Below are 18,684 nucleotides of genomic sequence, written 5' to 3' on the forward strand. Positions count from 1 at the left end.
CATATCAGATGAGGGGCATACCATGGTACGCGGTGGAATATCCTCTCCCTATCTCACCCGCGTCCTCGGCCTCAAGCCTCAAGGCAGCCAGGCTTGGACAAGAAAAACCGCCCATCACAACGGCTGCGCTTACCGTATACGGAGTGTAGACAAAGTTAACGGGCGGAGTCGCCCGGCCACTTCCCTTCCGCCGCCGTGGGCATATATCATGACACCAAAGGCTAATGCACGATGAAATTGTTTGCTTCTTCCTAACGCACAGCCCGATCTAGAGCGTTTGAAAGAACGGCCAGCGGCCAACCTCGCTGACGCGCGGGATATCCACGGTCCCTTCAACCGTTGCTTTTCGGCTTGTGCTGACGGGCTGTCTCGCTGGCTGTCTCGCTCTTGCTTTTGCCCGACCATGTCTCTGTTTCTGCCTCACGCGCCCAAGCCTCAACCCCTAGATCCACGTCGAGCCCTTGCCAGACTTTTGGTGAGGGTCAACTCCATCGATGCCACGGCGGCATCCCGGTTCTACGTTTTTCAGTGCCAGCAGTTCCCCTCCCCCCAGCCTTCCTCGCCCCCAGCCTTCCAAGACGGGAACTTCACGGGGAACAAGCTGCGGCTTAAAAGGGTCTAGCACACACGTGTGTGGATCACGCCGTGGACGAAGGTACGCTGAGAGCAGAAGCAAGAAGCATCGACATCCCCTGACGTTGGGGCCCCGGCGGGTACGAGTCAGGTGGGACCCCCCTGGAGGGCTGGTGGGTTGGTGGACTTCCCGTGTCCGCATAGATGGATGCACTCGGTGAGGCGGTTGGGAATAGGATGGCTAAGCAGAGTAGCGTGAGTAGGTGCACAGTCGTGACATCTGTCTTCGCCCAGAAGCAGCTCCACATCTTCTATGCAGCAAGCCCAACCAATCGCGCCGCCATGCGGCGCGGGAAGGTTATTATGACTGACGGCGCTCGTGGTGGTGTGGGGGTAGGCAAAAACGACGGTCGAACGATCAGGAGAGGCAACAAAAACGGTAAAAATTACCCAACACCTAACCGGGGACTGCTCCCCATCGGCTTCCCCCGGCTGGGCGTCCCCTGCCCATTCTTTACTCGCGGCTTATCTTGTCTCGCGGCACGGGCGCAGCTCATTGATTTCATCTTGGACACAGTCAAGACGCTGACAGGCTTTTTTGGCCCCTCCAAGAATCTAGTTGGATGGAGAGGGTGTGGGGGAGGTGACGTCCAGAGGGTTCGTTAGCCCGCCAAGCGAGGCTGTGTCGGTGCGTCCGCGGGGCAGGCGGCTCTTGGCCCCGAGCCCGGCGCACGGAGAAAAGGAGCCTGCGAGCCTGCCCTCTGGGGTCCAGGCTCCTCTCCAGGCCTCCGCGGGCCTCGGAGCCAATCACGGCCGCCTCTTCGCGCGTCGTTTCGGCTATCACTTTGCTTTCTGCCTTTTGATGTCCGCTTCAGACCTGGTGTTGCCGGCCGGAGATATGGCTCCAGTGCTGATGGCCAATTTCCGCCCGCTCCGCTTTATGTGCAGAGCCAAGAGGACGTGGGACTTCCTAGGCGGATTGGTGAGCGCTCCCACGGCCGTCGATCTAGTCTGGCCGCCGACAGGGACGGAGACAAGCAAGCAGCCGGGAGTTGTCACGTGGCTGCATGCTGCTCCAACATCCCTAGGCTCTCATAGGCGCGCCCTCAAGCCACAGGACGTGACAGCCTAGCCACGCTAGTCGCAGTCAATCTAGCTGAAAGGGATCCCTAAAAGCACCCACTTAGCACTATAAACTCGGGATATTTGGCCTCCCGGGCACGGAAACCGCGCACCCAAGCCCCGAACGGGCGCGGCAAGGCGAACCAGCATGCGAGACGGTGAGAGGACGGCCCGGCGTCAAGCCGGGCGCGCCAAGCGGCACCGTTCGGCAACGTCTGGACAACCTCTAATGTCAGATTTCGCCCAACAGTTTTGGGGACTTTTGCTTGGCCATGCTAAGGAACCACAGAGGCAAGCGTTGACAAACCAGAGCAAGAAATTGTGCGATATGGAATGGCCGCCCTTGCCCTTGGCTTATTTGCACGGCCTGCCTCCCCCTCTCTACCCCTGACTCGGCCCTTCTCGGCGGTGGGGACCGGGACACAGCACCGGGATGGACTCGTTTCGGGGGCTGCGGCCTGCGGTCTTCTGAATACAAGCTCCTGCGGACCAATGACAGCTGCATCTACCCTCTCAGCAGTTGGGAGTATCCGCGCCACGGTCGTGAAGACGATAAGGGCGCACGCTTTCGGCCCGCCGTCGGCACAGCTGGGCAACTGGACACTCATCAACAGTGCCTCGGCGTCCGGATGTGTTATTTTCCGGGAAGTCACAAGCTAGAGTGGGATCGTCTCAAGGCATGCGAACTATCCCGTCCACTTGGATCGAGAATCATTTTTATCATCTTCACTGCCGAAACCTCATTCCTCGGAAATCTGTGACCGTATTGTTTTGTACCTCTGGCTGACCCGGAATTCCGGTCATCTCTGGTCTCGTCAACTAGTACAGCTTGAAGCTGGTGTTTGAGCGGATCTCAAGTATGGAGGGTGTTTATTGTTGAGTTTCAACAGTAGGCACCCGTTCCATGGAAGCCGCATTTTCCCCATGCGGAACATGTCGTCGTTAAGTGCTTTTGTAATTTCTGCCAGAAAATGAACCGTTGAGCTAGTAAATCACCATCGCGTGTTACTCGACGCAGCTTTCTGTCCGTCGTGATCCCCCTCTTTATAGCCGAGTCAAAGTGACAGCTAGAATCCAATCTACAGCGAGAGCGCGGTCAACCTCACGTAGCAGTCGTACGGCTCCCGCGTCAACTTATCATAAGCCCCGTGCGTGTCCAGCTCGGCTGGCACCTCCTCCAGACAGAGGCTCCAGACCACCAGCACCACCAGCATGCGCATCTGCAGTTACGCCAGCTGCCGGCCGTAGCAGCCGCAGGGCCTCGTGCTGAAGATCATGTTGCGCCCCGCGCGTCGCATCGAACCGTACGCCGCCCCCATCCGCCGTCCCGACCAGCCCACCGCTCCCGGCACGTACGCGGCCGCGTCGAACCCCGTCCCGTCCACTCCGCCGACTGCCCCACCCGCACCCTCCCGCAGCAACAACAGATTGGCGCTGGACGCGGCAGCCGCCGTCGCACGTCCGGCCGGTGTGCGCAGGGCCTCGTCGACCTCAAGCCCCGGACGACGTGTACCCGGCGCCTCCCCAGACCTGGCAACAACGACGGTGCCCATGGGGATGGGGAGCCCGAGGATGTGCGTATCCAGCGTCGCGCTGCGCACGCAACATGGGCGCCGTCAGCGACGTCCGGAAGAGTTCCTCGACACTGGCGTCCAGGCGCGGGCACCGCAGCTGCACGACCTCGTCCACCGTCGGCGCCCGCCGCCCCACCGCCGCCGCCGCGGGCAGGGCCTCCCGCAGGGCGGCGCGCAGCTTGGATTGCGAGACTGGGTGCCGCGCCAGCGCCTTGACGGCCCACTGGTTCGCGTTGGAGGTGGACTCGTGGCTGTCGCAGTTCGAGCTGCTACCCGAGGAGGGCGAGGCGGAGCGGTATAGGGATGTCTGTTTTGGGCAATACGTACGCTCCGTTTTTCTTTCGTTGACCCGAGGTACACTGTATTGGACTGTAATTGTTGCCTTCCTATACTAATGACGTGTCCCAGATTCTGCCTGATCTCTCCAAGCATGTTTTGATCAGGCCGAGGAATCGAGTGTAAGAAAATGGGGTTCGTGAGGTGACGTATCGGACTTTTTTAGCTGCAAAACCACCTGATTTGTCTCCTCCAAGCCCGTATTGGACTCTTGTTACGGCGGCCATGCAGCTGCTCCTAATGCCGTAGTAGCCAGCCCATGTTCGGTTATTCTAGGGCAGGGGGATACTTTGCTGGGGCGGTTGCCCTTCCTTGGATCAAATGACCACATTCCTTTCTCCGCAAATGTCGGAGGAACGCGCTTTTGCTCGCAGGACTTCCCACAGTGGTAGTTCACGCACAAGCGAGCCACACCATGGGATATCACGGGGTGGGCAGGAACATCGGCGAAGGAGTGGCTTGATTCAGGGCCCGCCGTGGGCGTTGATAAGAGGGTTGTTCATAAAACCTGAAGGGTATATTATATTTACATGAAGTCGTGTACCAAGAACCCGGAATATTACACCCTATATGGCATATTGTGAAAACATTCCGTCATCCTCAAAATATACAGAGAGAAACTCTCCAGTATTAAGTAAATGCGCCAAACACCCTTCCGGTTCTTCTGTTGCATCGAATGCATCGTCAAGAAGCAGAAGCGGGGTAGGAACCACGGTAATAACCGAGAAATGTAGTGAAAGACGTAACAGGGCGTGATCAAGGAGAGTAGTGAGTGGGTTCGTGAAAACTGATTGCGACAGGCAGGTGTGCTCTGCCCTCCAGCGCCAACATCCTTTAGATGAGCATGGCGACGGCGACGGCAGCAGCACCCATGCCAAAGCTGACGCGACCAGCGCCGGCAGGCACGGGGGGAGGCTTGACAGCCGGCTGGCTGGGGATGCCAACAGCCACGGAAGTGCTCAAGGTGACAGAGGGTGGGGGCTTCGCCGTAGTGAAGGAACCAGAAGACGCTGGAGGCGGCACGATCGGAGGGAGCGTGGTGGGGTTCACAGGGTTGACGAAGGTGGTTGTGCCAGGCTTGACAGGGTTGACAAAAGTGGTGGTGCCGGGCTTGACTGGGTTGACGAAGGTGGTGGTACCGGGCTTAACCGGGTTCACGAAGGTAGTGGTGGGCTTGACAGGCTCTGTGGTGGTCGATACGGCAAATGTCTCGGTGGTGCACGTGGTGGTCTGCGACTGCACTGGGCAGCCGGGCTTGCCCGGGGGGCACTGGGTCAGGGTGCGAGTGAGGGTGGTGTAGCGCGTCTTGGTTGTCGTGGCCTTGGTGGTGGTGGTGGGAACGGGCTCGGTCACAGGGCACACGGTAGTAGACACGGGAATGGTCTCAGTGACCACCGCGGTCGTCTGCGAGTGCAGAGGGCAGTCCGGCTTGGAAGGCGGGCACGACGTGATGGTGCGGGTGATGGTCGTGCAGACCGTGGAGGTGGTGTAGCTCGTGGTCGACGGCGACTGCGTAGGCTTGGTAGACGGGCCAGTGGTGGTGGGTGCGGTGGTGGGTGTGGTGGTTGGAGGCCTCGTCTTGGTGGTCACGACCGTGGTAGTCGACTCGCAGGAGGTCGTCTCGGTGGTATCCGTGGGAGGCTTGGACGAAGTGGTGGGCTTCGAAGTAGTAGTGGTCGCGAGGGAAGTGGTCTCCGACGTAGTAGTCGGTTTGTGAGGCTTGGACGAAGTGGTGGGCTTCGTGATGGTGGTGGTCGACTCGCAAGAGGTGGTCTCCGAGCTAGAAGTGGTCGGCTTAGGAGGCTTGGACGTCTCCGAGACCGACGTACTGGTAGTCTCGCACGAAGTCGTCTCCGAGCTTGAAGTAGTGGTGGGCTTGGGAGGCTTGGACGAGGTAGTCGGCTTGGAAGTGGTCGACGTCTCAATGGGCGTGGTCACCGAGCTCGACGTGGTCGAGGTCGGCTGGGGGGGCTTGGACGTCGTCGTCGTCTCGCCAGGGGTGGTGGACGACCCAGTGGTGGTGGTGACGGGAGGGCTGGTCTGCACCGTGGACGACGTGTGGGTTGCCGTGTAGGTGATGCAAGAGCATGCAGAGCTGACCTTCTTCACGTCTCCCTCGCAGTTGCCAAAGTCGGGTGAAATGTCACTGGGCGACGTGTGAGTGCTGGCGAGGAATTTGAAGCAGAATTCGGGCGCCGTCTTCTCAAAACGTTTATCAATGCTGTTTTCGAAGCGAGGCACCAAGTTAGCTTCCCTTCCATACCAGATAGTTTTACACGCGAAGTGTCGACTCACAGGTTCCGGTAGCAGTTATCGTGCTCACAGTCCGGATACTCCCACGCCTTCGTCACCCCAATGGCCAAAGCAGCCACGATGATTCCCCGCATGATGGTGATATGTCAACGGCGTTGCAGCAGTGTAACAATCCAAGAGTCGTGCAAGAGGCTGCTATAAAATAGCTGGTGTTCCTGAAGTGCCACGTAATGAACAAACCTGATCCGAGCGAGTGAGGTCAGGCAGTTTCAAGTCAAACGAATGATTAGACGGGCTGTCGGTGGTGGTGAAAAGAGCCAAGATTCCGAGATGGCGGGGAGGATGGCTTCCTTTTTATCCGTCAGGGCAGGCTTCTGCCCTGCTTCCAGACCACCACGCAGAATGGTGGGCCAGAGACGATCTCACCCCATAATGATTTGAGGATGACGGCCTAGCCTGCTGGCAGTATTAGCGTCTTCTTCCTGGCGACCATGCCGTTGCTCATGTCCAACCCAAGTGGCCCCCGTATTGCGCAAGTCGATCCACGAGGTGCGGCCCAGCAGAGCGAGAAAAATGTAGCCCCTGGCTTGGGTGCCGCTGGATGCTACCTTGGAGAACGAATGCGCGGCTCCGAGAGTCGTATTTCTCACCTGCCGCTCGCCATCGCTGACTGTCGACCCCTGCCAACGTTGTATCAGTAACGATCGCCAGGCGCCATGTAGGCCGTGCGCCAGAGCTTGGAGGCGCATGCCGTGGAGAGAGCGTTAAAAATACCACGCGAGTGATCCACACGCCCAGCCATCCGGCTCTCCATTCGCTGGAGGCACCGGCGAGCTGGCCAAAGTGTGGCTAGCCACTCCTTGCTCGTGCATGGCGACACAGCATCGGCGAGCGCTGTTTTCGGCGAGCTGGCCGTTGACTCGACGATAAAAGTCTCCACCCCTCCGCCTAGTTTGGCAGACCAAAGTACACAACTGAATGGGCTGCCACACGAAGGCCGTACGCAACTGCCCTCCATGCACTATGCATGTGCTCAAGGCGGATTGGAACCCCTGGAGAAAGCGAGGGGGAGAGCGAGGACTGGCTGAGAAAATACCTCGTGTCGGTCGACGGATCCACCAAAGCGGAGGGCGAGTGAATGATGGAATGACCGTTTTAAGTGGCCAGCCGCACAAGGACGGGGGAAATTTTGAAATAAAATGATAAAAGATTTAGCGCTGCGGCGGACGGTGATGATCGGCCAGGCCAACAACGGCAGCCTTGGTGCAGCGTTAGCAGCCATCCCATCTTGGGCAGTAGTGCTCTCAGGACAGACAGCCTTACTAGAAGCGACCTGAGGGTATTCAAGCGGGCTCAAGCCCAATCGCTCGATCGGGATACAGCAGGAGTGGGGGTAGCCGAAAGACACAGATCAAGCCAGGGTGGCTGGGAACCATGTGACGACACCGTTGCTTGTCATTTGCAGTAGCGCAGCTGCCCGTCAATATAGAGCTCTTTCTGGCTGTGGTGTAACGGCCTCGCTGTGAGTTGGCCGGACCAGACGCGAGAAGCCTTGTTCGGTTTTGTTGGCAAAGTTGTGATCCCACGACAAAATGAGGCCATGGTGGTTTCTTTGCGCTATTGAACAGCGCTGCTCCCAATACGAGCACAGATGCATCTCGGATCTGCGGATGTGTTGTCAAGCCGCTGTTCGCCGACAGTGAGCGGTAACCGAGGACAAGCCGCGGCGGCCACGTGATTTGCCCGTCTTGAGAGGAGGGTCTTCAGAGGAGAATGGCCGTGTCAGCAGATGGCGGTGTCGTGATGGTTGCAGGCCACAGGTTGCCAAACAGAAGCTGGAAAAGCAAGGAAGGCTGCGCAGCGAAGTGGGATGTTAGGGTGGAGGCCCCACGGAATACGAGGCGCTTTCATGAAGGCCGCTGAGTGGTGATCAGCTGTGTGCTTCTGCATGGTCTCGACAGCATGTCAAGATAGGTTTAGCCAGTTTGTGAGCCTGAACAGCTGTTAGCTCACAGGTCCAGGTGCGTGCCTCTCAACTGACGTCGATACTTGTCGGCAACCTCCCCTCAGACCAATTACCTCGGCTGGCGAAAAGTACTTCAGCGACGATTGTTGGCATCGACTCGCGGGGTTGTGTGCATGCGCACTATTACGTAGGCGTCGGCCATGTCCCGTATCGCGAGGTCGTTGCCCCTGCCAAGGAAACCCGACAGATGGGTGGCGAAAAGATCGGGAACGCGGAACTGAGACATTGCGGAGGGACACAAAGGCAAAGACATGAAGGAATTACCACATCGGTGGTCTAGCCGTATTCGCCATGGTTCTATGCAGGCTTGTGGGTTGGGCCGATGCGAGACCACGCCAAGGGTGGAGAAGTGTGGAACGAGGACGCAGAAGTTGGCGTCTCTGCCTCTCCGGTCGCGGTGGAATGCTTGTGGCTTGTGAGAGTGGTGAGGCAGGCTCGCCCGGACACCCGCCGTGCCGGGCATCCATGGCAGTATCGGCGTGGACACGGGTCCCCGACACGGAGGTCGATTGGCGTTGGCAGGATTTGCGAGGGATGTGATGTCGGCCTCGGCTGTGTGTTCTTGGGTTCTGACAGTGGCGGGTGCGCCCTGACCGCCGTTCCAGGAGACTCTTGTCTGGCCGATGTCTGCGTCAAAGCAATGCCTATAAATGGACAGATTGGGGGCTGCCCAAAGGGTCTGCATCGATGATCCGATTATTTGGTGGTGTATACTGTGTAGTAAGGATTAGGTGTGTGCATGTTGGGCGTTGCATTCCTGTGCCGCCGTCAGCTTTAGAATTGGTAAAATTGCCTGGTAAAATTGGAAGCCGCGCAAACTCTGCAGCACGGTGGCGCCAGCAGACGCTCCTGCTCAGGACGGGCACTCTCTGCGCAGTTGCCTGCCGTCAACTGTTTGTTCATCGGGGTCACGTGGTATAAAGTAACGACCCAATATCGAGTGCCTCGTTCGAATCTGGAGATGTAGTGAAATTCTGGTGCTTAATAATCGGAGATTACTGCCCTTTCGGTCACTACGCATTGCTCATCAAACTCCGGGCATGATGCTGTACTGCCATGGAATTAAATTTCGCTCGCCGCCTGGACCCGCCTCATGCGACCCATTCCGTCTGGTCCGTCGAAACGAAACATGTTGGATCTGTTGCTTGCGTCTAGCTAGTTGTCCCATTGGCCAGAGGCTTGCCCCGGCCTCTGTTAGTCATGGCCTGTGTGCTGGAAACGGCAGACACTCATCGCAACTCGCCATTTCTGAAGCAAACAGACTTCCTCACGACCCTGGCCACCGTGGCCGCCGGTCCCCAGAATCTTCGGATCAGTATTTGCCCGGTGCGTGGCTGCGTATGGACATTTCCGGTCAGGTCTCAAGCAGCTTCCATCGACGACTTGGTCCGCGCGAGATCGAGACACATTTCCTCCGCCAGGGTTCTCCACAAACCTAAAAAGCGGACCTTCATGTCCCCGCCTATATAAGACCTCGTCTGCATGTCTTGGCTGTGAGGCGATGGGGCTTCCTGGATATGTGCCTCCTATCCTCATCACATACAGCAAGCTCATGTCCCCTAGTCCCCCAGTCCGGTTCAGTAAAGCCAGACACAACGAGTCACCAAGTTTACTTCGACGATGCATCTAGCGCCTCCTGGGCGCCTTTCCGGCGGTCTCTTGGCAGCAGCCGGATGCTGGCTTTTAGTCCTACCGGGCGCCAGTGCGCAAGAGTCTCCGGCCCCGGCTCCCCTCGTCAAGATAAACTGCATGTCGGGCGTGCATGTTATTGTGGCGCGTGCCAGCGAGGAGCAGCCCGGCCCGGGCATCTTGGGCAAAGTGGCCGAGGATGTGGTCTCCAAGATTCCCGGATCCGACTTTGTTGCAGTTGACTATCCTGCCAAGCTGAGCAACTACAAGGCGTCCCAGAAGGCCGGGGTCGTTGCCATGTCTGCACTTATCAACGACTACACTGCCGCGTGTCCTGACGGCAAGCTAGTTCTCATGGGCTACTCGCAAGGGGCCCATGTCGTCGCAGATATCGTCTGCGGCGCTAGTGAGGACGTTTTTGACCGGGCCTCCGCCATCTCCGATGACAAGTCAAGTAAAAGTGAGTGCTTTCGTTCGTATCCACCCTTTCAGGTTGTCCGTGGCGTGACTAACCGGGCGCACGTCGTCTCCTCAGTCGCCGCCGTGGTCATGATGGGCGACCCCTCTAGGAATGCGACTGCCCCTTTTAACCGGGGCAATGCCACCAAAGACGGTGTAAGTTCCGGTGACTGGTCAAAACATGGTCGATACAGCCAAAAGCTAACTAGGAGTGCCCATAGGTATTCCCACGCAAAGACCTCGCGGGATGCGGCCCCGCGGCATCTCGCATGGTCAGCTACTGCAGCGCCGGTGACAAGTTTTGCGACAGTGGGAACGACCTGAACGTACACGTCGGCTACGTCGATACCCAGGGAGCAGCAGCCACCAAGTTTGTGTTGGACCAAGTCAAGAACGCTCAGAGTGTCTCACCAGCACCCCGCGACATCCGCATCCGCGACCGTGTTGTCTCTCGCCAGGCACCACCCGCGCCACCTGCCCCCGCGACGGGCGCGCCACCTTCACCGGCAGCTGCACCGGCAGCACCAGGCGCCCCTCCTGCAGCTGGTCCACCTCCGCCAGGTGCTCCTGGTGCTGGACCACCACCGCCAGGCGGTCCACCTCCGCCGGGAGGCCCTGCCGGAGGCCCTCCTGCTCCGGGTGGTGCCCCACCTCCTCCTCCAGCGGCTGGCGCACCCCCTCCCCCTGCCGGAGGCCCTCCTGCCCCTGGTGCCGCCCCGCCTCCTCCAGCAGCTGGCGCGCCTCCTCCGCCGCCGGTCGGGGGAGCTCCTGCTCCCGGCGCTGCACCGGCCCCGGGGCCAGTCGGGGCACCCCCTGCTCCTGGAGCCGCCCCGCCACCTCCGCCTGCTGCGGCGCCAGCCCCAGGTGCCACGCCGGCATCACCTGCTAATGGGACGCCACCTGACGCTCCTCCCGTCGACGCGCCTCCTCCAGCTGCGGTACCAGCCCCCGGTGATAGCGCGCCACCTGCCGGGGCGCCCTCGGGTGCGGGCAACTCCACTGGGCCGTCTGCTCCCCCCAGCAACGGCGCACCACAGGCGGCGGCCCCAGGCACTGGGGATGCGTTACCATCCGATGAGGACCCCTAAACCTCCCAATTCCTCAAGGCCCTATTCTTTGCGAAGTTTGCTTGAATTCGCCCGGCCCCGCCTTTAATCCAACTCTGGATAAAAAGATAAAGTGTAATCCCCCTGTCTACCTACTCACGGCTTGGCAGTGCCGCCGTTGCTTCGGGAGATTGTCGATATGTAAATTCCCCTTAAGGTTCGCCGTGACTCTCCTCCAGACACCGTATTTATGATTTGCCTTTGAAAATTGACAAGAATCGCGCTATATGGATATTTACGGCCATGCTTTCTATGAATTATTTATCTCCGGTCGGCCCTCCGGTCGGCGATTCTCTGTCTTTCGCTTGCTCTATCAACAAAGCTTTGGTGAATCTGAGCTAGAATCCTGTGGAATACCTCGAGAATATTCGGCGGCAAGTCATTGAACCACCACGGCACGTTGAAGATGTTGTCCTACTATGGTCGCCTATGTAGCCTTTGCACTCTCTTCCGTTACTCCCTCTGTAAGCCCCTCACGATAGGGTTCAAGGTTACCAGGTTTGCCAACCATCGTATCTTAACAGCCGCATCTATGCGCAATAGTCCCATAAGCTCTCCATTTGCCTCAAGAGACCACACACAGCGCTCCGGTGGGACGTAACCTCGCGGCGGCGGATACAAACCTCCGACCACCATTGCCGTCTGCTCAACGAGCGCCCTCCTCAGTTGAATGACATGGACCGTCTTGCTAGCTGAACCCAGGTGCATCTCCGATTCCATAGGTTCCCAAAATGGAAGAGAAAGGTGCGAAGTAAATTCACCACATAGCTCAGCGCCTCCTTCAGCCACCAAGAAATCAAGGTTAGGAGTCATCAGAGAAAGCTGAAGTTCACAACAGTTTGGAGAAGGGAACTCCGAAAGGAACATGTGTATTCCAACCTTTCTCCGGTGCCTTCTCCTAACCTTTATATCTAGAGTCCCTCCTCCATCACTTCTGCTCCTCAACCATTCCTCTGACACACAGTTTACAACAAGACATTCTACAAAACACAGCTTCTGACTTCCGGCCTCGAAACAAGACACGCCTTCCTGTACCAACGATCTCATCCCTCAATACATCACTACCATAACGAGCCAAAGAGGGAAGAGTCCTCGGCCAAGCAACACCTATTGCCAAAAGAAAGACTCGTTCCACACCATCATCAAATGGCGTCGCTGGGATTCTTCTCTACCAAGAGCAGTGCTGCGGGCTGCCAACAGCCCAAGGAAATGCCCACCACCCTCCACGCGTCCCTCGTCGGGCCAGAGCACCCCGTTGGTCACCAAGATGAATCCAGCGACGACGAGTCGCTGGTTCTCGTCCTATCTCCCGAGGAGAGCCTCGAAGTTCCCGCGCCGCAGGCGCCCACGCACGCAGGGGAAACCGGTACAGAATCCGGCCCCCATTCTCATACCACCCTCGGCGACGACTGGGAAGAGGTGTGCGACCCGACACACCTCACCCACAAGTATCCGCCCAAGACGGCAGACCCTCCCTCCTCCACCTGCCGGGCCAGCGCGCCGGATGCCTGGGTCGAGCTCTCTGAACTCGATCCAATGACTTCCGGCACGCTGTTCAACGGCCCGGCGGACCTGAGGGACCCGACCTACCTCGCCACATGGCCCAAGGACCATGAGGACTGCCCCGTCGACGACGGCGTCGGCCTCATGTCGTCGGGGGTCTTGTTCGGGTCCGTCAAGGAGCTGCGCGACCCCAGCGCGCTCCGGAAGATTGCCATCGCCCTCACCCGCGCCGCCGCCCAGCCGGACTTCACCCGGGCGCAGCGCTAGACGGGCGAGCCGAACCGGAATGCCCTCTCACCGGTGACGCAAGCACCACGGCGGGCAGCTCAAGGGGACAAGCAGCGTCAGCTAGCCCGGAGATGGCGAGTCCTGCGCCATCGCCAGTCAAGAGACCTGCGGCGCCTACCCGAGTTTGTCGCACCAAAAAGTTGTTTCACGAGTGTAAATGGCGCGCCTTCTTCCTGTCAAGCTGTCTTTTTAGATCTGTCCGTTTCCTTCATATTCGCGGGGCTATACAGAAGACGGTGCTGCATGTGTTTTTGACATGATCAAACAGAGCATGTTTTGTGTTGGGTAGTCATCGCGCTGTTGTATTTTCTTGATTTGTTTTGTTGCTTATCCTTTTTCGGAGTTTGGCGGGGTAAAACGGGTGTTGTTCACGCAGCGTTTTCTTCCAGCAAGTTTGTCCAGGTCGTGGGGGAGGGTGTAAGAGAAGGGTTAAGCAGTTTCTTTCTTTAGCAAATACTTTTAGATGCATGTTTTCAAACCTTGGCCCTAAAGTACTCCCATGGTGCACATGATGGTGTCGATAAAAGCACACATCCTCACTTCTCTCAGCTGAACTGCAGGGCTGAGCTCCTGAACTGGCTAGCCTGGCCATGGCGTGGGCCAGCCACATAGCGGTCTCCACTGCATGTTCCGGGAGGGTGGCGGGTTGTGCCTGGGGATGATGGTCTGTCGTGCCTGGCAGCGCTTATGCAGGCGTCCTGCCCCACTGGCATGGTGCCATCCAATGTATCGATAAGCTCGCGTAGGGGTCCTTCCGTTGCCGTATTGGCGAAACGCAAATACGTCCCGGGTGGATAGAAATTAGTGGCGAAAAGACTGGGCGGGTTTAAATTTCGGAGGGAGCACAGGTCTTCTATTGTAAGGAGGGCGAACCTGTGCTCTCTCCGAAACTTAAACCAGCCCAGTCTTTTCCATACTAATTTCTATCCACTTGATGTGTTTGCATCGACATATTTTGTAACTTGTTTGGTCACGCGCGTTCGGCAAACCTAACCTACACACGAGCTTGCGCGGCATGGAGCGCATCAAATCCCTGCCCAGGGGAGTGGCGCACACCGTCCTCCTCGCCATCTGCAACGACCCGTCGACCCTGAGGCGCGCCATCGACCTGGTCGACCTCGTGGAGGCTCCGCAGTCGCCTGTCGACGGCGGCGACGACGACGACGACGACGGCTACGACGAGGACGAGGTCGAGGTCGAGATCGTCGGCGTCGCGCCCATGCCCAACAGGAAGCGCAAGATCTCCTCGAGCGACGGCGTCACCATCCGCGCCGCCGACCTCTTCAGCTGCGACGTCTGCGAGAAGCCCTTCCTCGCGAGCCGCAACCGCCACAACGCGTGCAAGTACCACGAGGGTAAGGTGGCCCCGCCCTGACTGCTGCGACGGTTGCCGACCGGGGTTGCTCCGTCGCGTTCCTAGGAACCTCTGCTGAGCCCCCGTTGCGTTCTTAGGCGAGCTCGAGCCCGACCTCGAGTGCGGTCTTTGGGATGACCACGTAGAGAACCCGGACGTCTGGGGCGATATAGACACACGCGAGAATATCCGGGAGCACCCCGAGGGCTTTTATTGGGACTGCTGTGGCAAGCGGGCCGACGACTCTGGATGCCAGGCCGACTACCACACCTCGGCCGACTTCTCCGGGAGCAGCGTGGCCAAGCGCAGCCGGCTCGATGGGAGCGCCGACGGCGGGCAAGCGGCATACGCAAACGACCCCATCGACGTGCGGGACGACGGTGACGACGACGATAGCGTGGTCGAGGTTGCCGCCCCTCTAGTTACCATTGACGATGACATCGACGAGGATCCCCCGGAGGAACTCGAAGAGGAGACCGGGTTCGGAGCTAGGATTGTCAACGGCGAAGTGGTGGTCGAGGTTGCTCTCCACCAGGAGGCCAAACCGGCCGTCGCGGTTTCTGATAACGACTCCCTAAAGGCTGGTGGTGAAGTATAGGTCGAGGGCGAAGCTGTTACAGGCGCCAATGGCCAGTAATGGCGCACGCGCATACACACACCTTCGCTTTTGAGCCGCCCCTTCGTTCGTCCACTCGCGTCGGCTCTACTCGGCGTAGTTGACGCCTCGCTATGCATTCACCACTCCTCTGCAGTGAGACACCAGCAGGTTCTCTCGGCCAAGGTTCCGTTGCCACAAACACCTCAACCATCTCAGCCAGTCCCATAACCGGGCTGGCCCACGATTCCGAGAGCGTTGCGTTTGGGGTGTGGGTTTTGGTCGCGGCATAGACGTGGTGCCGCAGGAATCACTTCAGTATACACGACCGTGATTCGTTGGTAGTCGGAGGACTTAATCCGGGACTCTATCCTCCATAGGATACTACAACGAACGCGGAGGGCTACTTACTTTGCAGGGATGGATATTCTCCTGCTAAACTTGCCGCCGCTTTGGTTGTCCACAAGTAGACTCGCGGTCTTGTATGACCTGTTCGAGTCTTGAAGGCGCCATCGGCGCCTACACCTGGTCAGCCGCCACGACGAGTCAATGGCCGGTCATTGTTATAGGGTGCAGGGGAGAATGTGATATATACCATGTTTGAGGCGCAGGCCTCACAAGTCTTGAGCGCTTGGTGTCAGATGGCAGTGGTATCATCAACCACAGGGTTGAAACATACACCTCTCTACACTACTAATTCCCAGTGCCATGTTTTCCTCTTTAATCATTCCATCGCTCTATACTTTGGTTGCTTTTTTATCTGGCTACATGCGTTGCGAGCTGTGCCGCCACCATCGTCGCGACTGTCCTCCATGGCCTTGGTGCTGGGAGCCGATCTCTACGTTCGGCTGGCCTCCTTTACGCTTTGGAGCTCCCATTCATGGATGGTGCCTCACCATTAACCCCGGCAGTTGATGGGGAGTCATACTTCTCCTTCTCCGCACTCATCACGGCCTCGGTTGTATCTTCAGCCGGCTCCTTCTCTATTTTCGTGCTGCCCTCCCCATTGGTAGTCGCCACGGCGGCTGTCGTTCCTGATCCCTTTTCCTCTTTCGTGTTGGATTCATCCGAATTGTCTTGTTTCTTCTCCTTGTCGTCCACAACCGGCGACGACGCCGAGGAGCTAACGTCTGCCTCCGGCGTCGAGGAGATGGCCGCATTGAGGTCCTTGAGAGCCTTGAGCTTCTTCAGTTTCCTCCTCGCCCGACGCTCGCGCAGCTGCTTGGCGATCACCTTTTGCGTGTCCATGTACGCCAGCTCCTCGGCCACCCAGTCTTGGGCGTTCTCGACCGCCGCCGCGGGGTCGGTCCTGTGCGAAAGCAGGTAGCCCTGCAGCACGGCCGGGGTGAGCGTGGCTTCGGGGATCTTCTTGGAGAAGTCCACCGACAGTTGCGCGAGGGCTTCGGGCGACACTTCCACGGAAGCGCCCGCCGGGATCTCTTTCAATATGTTGGATAGCAGAGCGGACCGCGGTTCCGGCTGTGGCCGGGGTGTGGGTTCGGGCTCGCTGCTGTTCTCGTGTGTCTTGAACTTTCCCTCCCTGCCTTTGGCGCTCTCTCCCGCCCCCATGGCCCCCTTCTCGACCTCGGATCCAGACACATTGGCGCTCTCGGCAGGACGGTACATTCGCAAGAACATCAAACGCGCCGACTCCTGGCTGATGTTCCCTAGGAAAATCTTGCGGTCGATACGTCCCGGGCGAACCAAGGCCGGGTCGAGCTTGTCGGCCATGTTGCTCGTCATGAGCACGATGCGGCCCTCCTGGGAAGCAACGCCGTCGAGGACGTTGAGGAGGCCGGAGAGGGTCGTGCGGGGGTTGCGCAAGACGAGCAACTCGTCGTCCTCGTCGTCGCTGTCGTCGAGGCCGGTTTTGTGATCGTCGTCGTCGTCGTCCTTGAGGCCGAGCTGCTTCCGCTTGATGCCCACGGCGTCAATGTCCTCGAGCAGGACGATGCAGCGCGGCGGGAGCGAGGTGAACAGGGTCTCGAGCTCCTTGTCGTTGCTCATGCTGGGGATGTGCAGCAGGTACAGCTCTAGCCGGAAGATGCCCGCGAGCGCGAGGGAGAGCGAGGTCTTGCCGGTGCCCGGGGGACCGTGCAGGAGGTAGCCCCTGCGGTACGGGATGCCGCGCTGGTGGTAGAACCTTCGGGTCTCGGGCTGCAGGTAGTTGGCCACGTCGCGCACCAGCTCGGCCTTGATCCTCTCGTCAAAGTGGACAGTCTCGAGCGGCCGGACGGGCCGGAGGATGGTGGTGTCCCAGGTGTACTGGTGGTACTGGCCCTTGCAGGCGCGGATGGTGATGCACTCCTCGCGCTGAAAGTCGGAGAAGTCGCGGCACTCCTCGAGGAACTTCTTGATGGGCTCGACGGAGCGGCCGAGGCACATGACGACCAGGGACTCGTTGCCGCTCGGGGCGTCGGCGTACTCGTCGGGCGTCTCGGCGCCCAGCAGGCGCGGCAGGGCGCTCGAGGTGCGCGGGATGCGGCGCACGACGAAGACCCTCATCTGGTAGACGAACCAGGTGGCGCCAAAGGTGGGCAGGTACTCGACGGGCTTGCGCTGCTCGTGGCGGAAGTCGTCGCGCTCCGTGACCTGGCGCCAGCCCCAAGAGTCGTTGTCGACCGTCTCGGAGCGCGCGGCCAGGATGCGCGTCCGCTGCCGGGTCAGCACCATGGCGCCGAGCCAGTTGAGCACCTCGCGGTTCAGCCGGTCGCTGGCCGTGATGGACACCGAGGCCGTGCAGAAGCGCGTCACCCACCACGACAGCTTGACGGCCACCCGGTTGAGGAACTCGAACCCGGTCGATGTGAGGCCCATCAGCGAGATCAACCCTATTGCCTTGCTGATGTCGACCTGGAGCCACGTGCGCAGGAACGACGGCAGGAACCCGAGCCCGGGAACCGCCTTCTCCAGGATGTCCTGGAGCGAGATGCCTGAAGGCGACATGCCGCCGACCATGGCGGCCAAGGTATTTGCCATGCTGATATTGGTCTGGATGTAGGACTGCCCGAAGTGATAAATAGAAGAGGGACGTGAGCGTCCTGGGAGCGTCCTGTGAGAAGGGGGTGGTGGTGCGGGTTGGAGCCTCGACCACAGGAGGAGCAGGCAAGAATGGTTAGGTGAAGGATTTGCAGATATAATCCCAAGCCCAGGAAAGAGTGACTCTGTTTGTACCGAGTCGTCTCGTTTGTCTTGAAGGCTTGCGACGGGCGCGTTGTGCGCTGCAGCGTAATGCGCCAGGCGGAAGGTGGGATGGAGATGGACGCGTGCAAGCACAGAAAAGAGGTGTAACGATATAACCAAAGACCAATCTCGGTGCTCCAGCGAAAAATAAAAAAGACAGAGAGAATGTACTATGTACAATAGGAGATATGCGAATAGAAAACGAAAGACCCCAAGGAGTATCAGGACCGTGAACCAGCAGCGTAAGCGCAGCTCTTTGAAAGAAGCTACTATCATGCACCGCGCGGCGGTCAAGTACGACAGCCTGACCGGTCGAGGTGGGTGTCTCCATGATCCTTCAGGGCTGACAGATGCCCACCGCACCTGTCCACGCCCTTACGCCTTTACGCCCTTACGTCCTCCCCGCCGCTGCCTAGCACAAGGCTCAGCAGTCGTTTGTGGCATATGGAGTGTTTGACAGCCCGTCCCCGCACCTGCAACGACCCTTTTGCTGCCGTTTTTCTTCTCTTTTCTTGCTACACCAGAGCCCACGCGACTTCCAAAGAACGTGAAACGCTAGGTGATAGCCCGCCTGATTCCTACGCACCCATGGATCGTGTACGTACGTGGGGCGGCGCATGCTGGTTGGTGAACAAATAAATAGGTAGGTAGAAAAGTGTTGGGTGTTGGATGAGGGTTCCCTT

At 58.9% G+C, this 18,684-nt stretch overlaps 9 protein-coding genes across 9 annotated transcripts; 5 read left to right on the forward strand and 4 right to left on the reverse strand.

Moving 5' to 3' along the window:
* Nucleotides 1–915: 915 nt before the first annotated feature.
* GGTG_03596 (hypothetical protein) lies at nt 916–1,925 on the forward strand (the record flags this gene model as incomplete). Its single annotated transcript, XM_009221377.1, has 3 exons — nt 916–966; nt 1,193–1,693; nt 1,761–1,925. The coding sequence occupies 3 exons, from the start codon at nt 916–918 to the stop codon at nt 1,923–1,925; spliced, it is 717 nt and encodes a 238-aa protein (XP_009219641.1).
* An 849-nt stretch (nt 1,926–2,774) lies between these two features.
* Nucleotides 2,775–3,248, reverse strand: GGTG_03597 (hypothetical protein; the record flags this gene model as incomplete). Its single annotated transcript, XM_009221378.1, has 2 exons — nt 2,775–2,915; nt 3,036–3,248. The coding sequence occupies 2 exons, from the start codon at nt 3,246–3,248 to the stop codon at nt 2,775–2,777; spliced, it is 354 nt and encodes a 117-aa protein (XP_009219642.1).
* A 53-nt stretch (nt 3,249–3,301) lies between these two features.
* GGTG_03598 (hypothetical protein) lies at nt 3,302–3,740 on the forward strand (the record flags this gene model as incomplete). The annotated part of the gene is made up of 2 exons (XM_009221379.1): nt 3,302–3,592; nt 3,678–3,740. The coding sequence occupies 2 exons, from the start codon at nt 3,302–3,304 to the stop codon at nt 3,729–3,731; spliced, it is 345 nt and encodes a 114-aa protein (XP_009219643.1). The 3' UTR covers nt 3,732–3,740.
* Nucleotides 3,741–4,439: 699 nt separating this feature from the next.
* Nucleotides 4,440–5,992, reverse strand: GGTG_03599 (hypothetical protein; the record flags this gene model as incomplete). Its single annotated transcript, XM_009221380.1, has 2 exons — nt 4,440–5,826; nt 5,901–5,992. 2 exons carry the CDS (start codon nt 5,990–5,992, stop codon nt 4,440–4,442), a joined length of 1,479 nt encoding a protein of 492 aa, XP_009219644.1.
* A 212-nt stretch (nt 5,993–6,204) lies between these two features.
* Nucleotides 6,205–9,523, reverse strand: GGTG_03600 (hypothetical protein). The gene is made up of 5 exons (XM_009221381.1): nt 9,320–9,523; nt 9,148–9,218; nt 8,714–8,775; nt 7,182–8,528; nt 6,205–7,117 (listed from the first exon to the last, which is right to left on the reverse strand). Exons 1-4 carry the CDS (start codon nt 9,366–9,368, stop codon nt 7,958–7,960), a joined length of 753 nt encoding a protein of 250 aa, XP_009219645.1. The 5' UTR covers nt 9,369–9,523; the 3' UTR covers nt 6,205–7,117; nt 7,182–7,957.
* Nucleotides 9,524–9,633: 110 nt separating this feature from the next.
* On the forward strand, nt 9,634–11,060 carry GGTG_03601 (hypothetical protein; the record flags this gene model as incomplete). Its single annotated transcript, XM_009221382.1, has 5 exons — nt 9,634–9,973; nt 10,049–10,128; nt 10,194–10,342; nt 10,431–10,910; nt 10,994–11,060. 5 exons carry the CDS (start codon nt 9,634–9,636, stop codon nt 11,058–11,060), a joined length of 1,116 nt encoding a protein of 371 aa, XP_009219646.1.
* Nucleotides 11,061–11,497: 437 nt separating this feature from the next.
* Nucleotides 11,498–12,848, forward strand: GGTG_03602 (hypothetical protein; the record flags this gene model as incomplete). The annotated part of the gene is made up of 3 exons (XM_009221383.1): nt 11,498–11,542; nt 11,847–11,879; nt 12,072–12,848. 3 exons carry the CDS (start codon nt 11,498–11,500, stop codon nt 12,846–12,848), a joined length of 855 nt encoding a protein of 284 aa, XP_009219647.1.
* An 855-nt stretch (nt 12,849–13,703) lies between these two features.
* GGTG_03603 (hypothetical protein) lies at nt 13,704–15,580 on the forward strand. Its single transcript, XM_009221384.1, has 2 exons — nt 13,704–14,224; nt 14,322–15,580. The coding sequence occupies exons 1-2, from the start codon at nt 13,885–13,887 to the stop codon at nt 14,819–14,821; spliced, it is 840 nt and encodes a 279-aa protein (XP_009219648.1). The 5' UTR covers nt 13,704–13,884; the 3' UTR covers nt 14,822–15,580.
* Nucleotides 15,581–15,676: 96 nt separating this feature from the next.
* On the reverse strand, nt 15,677–17,797 carry GGTG_03604 (hypothetical protein; the record flags this gene model as incomplete). Its single annotated transcript, XM_009221385.1, has 1 exon — nt 15,677–17,797. The coding sequence occupies one exon, from the start codon at nt 17,795–17,797 to the stop codon at nt 15,677–15,679; it is 2,121 nt and encodes a 706-aa protein (XP_009219649.1).
* Nucleotides 17,798–18,684: the final 887 nt, after the last annotated feature.

Source organism: Gaeumannomyces tritici (assembly GCF_000145635.1).
Source record: "Gaeumannomyces tritici R3-111a-1 unplaced genomic scaffold supercont2.2, whole genome shotgun sequence".
NCBI classification, from domain to species: Eukaryota; Fungi; Ascomycota; class Sordariomycetes; order Magnaporthales; family Magnaporthaceae; genus Gaeumannomyces; species Gaeumannomyces tritici.

Excerpts from the sequence above, each read along its gene's own strand:
- GGTG_03600 (XM_009221381.1), bottom strand. The coding sequence starts at position 9,368 with ATGCAGACGAGGTCTTATATAGGCGGGGACATGAAGGTCCGCTTTTTA. Across the intron at positions 9,219-9,319 it reads CATGAAGGTCCGCTTTTTAG|CCACGCACCGGGCAAATACT; the intron begins GTTTGTGGAGAA and ends GTCCATACGCAG. Across the intron at positions 8,776-9,147 it reads GTGGCCAGGGTCGTGAGGAA|TTGACGGCAGGCAACTGCGC; the intron begins GTCTGTTTGCTT and ends ATGAACAAACAG.
- GGTG_03603 (XM_009221384.1), top strand. The coding sequence starts at position 13,885 with ATGGAGCGCATCAAATCCCTGCCCAGGGGAGTGGCGCACACCGTCCTC. Across the intron at positions 14,225-14,321 it reads CGCGTGCAAGTACCACGAGG|GCGAGCTCGAGCCCGACCTC; the intron begins GTAAGGTGGCCC and ends TTGCGTTCTTAG.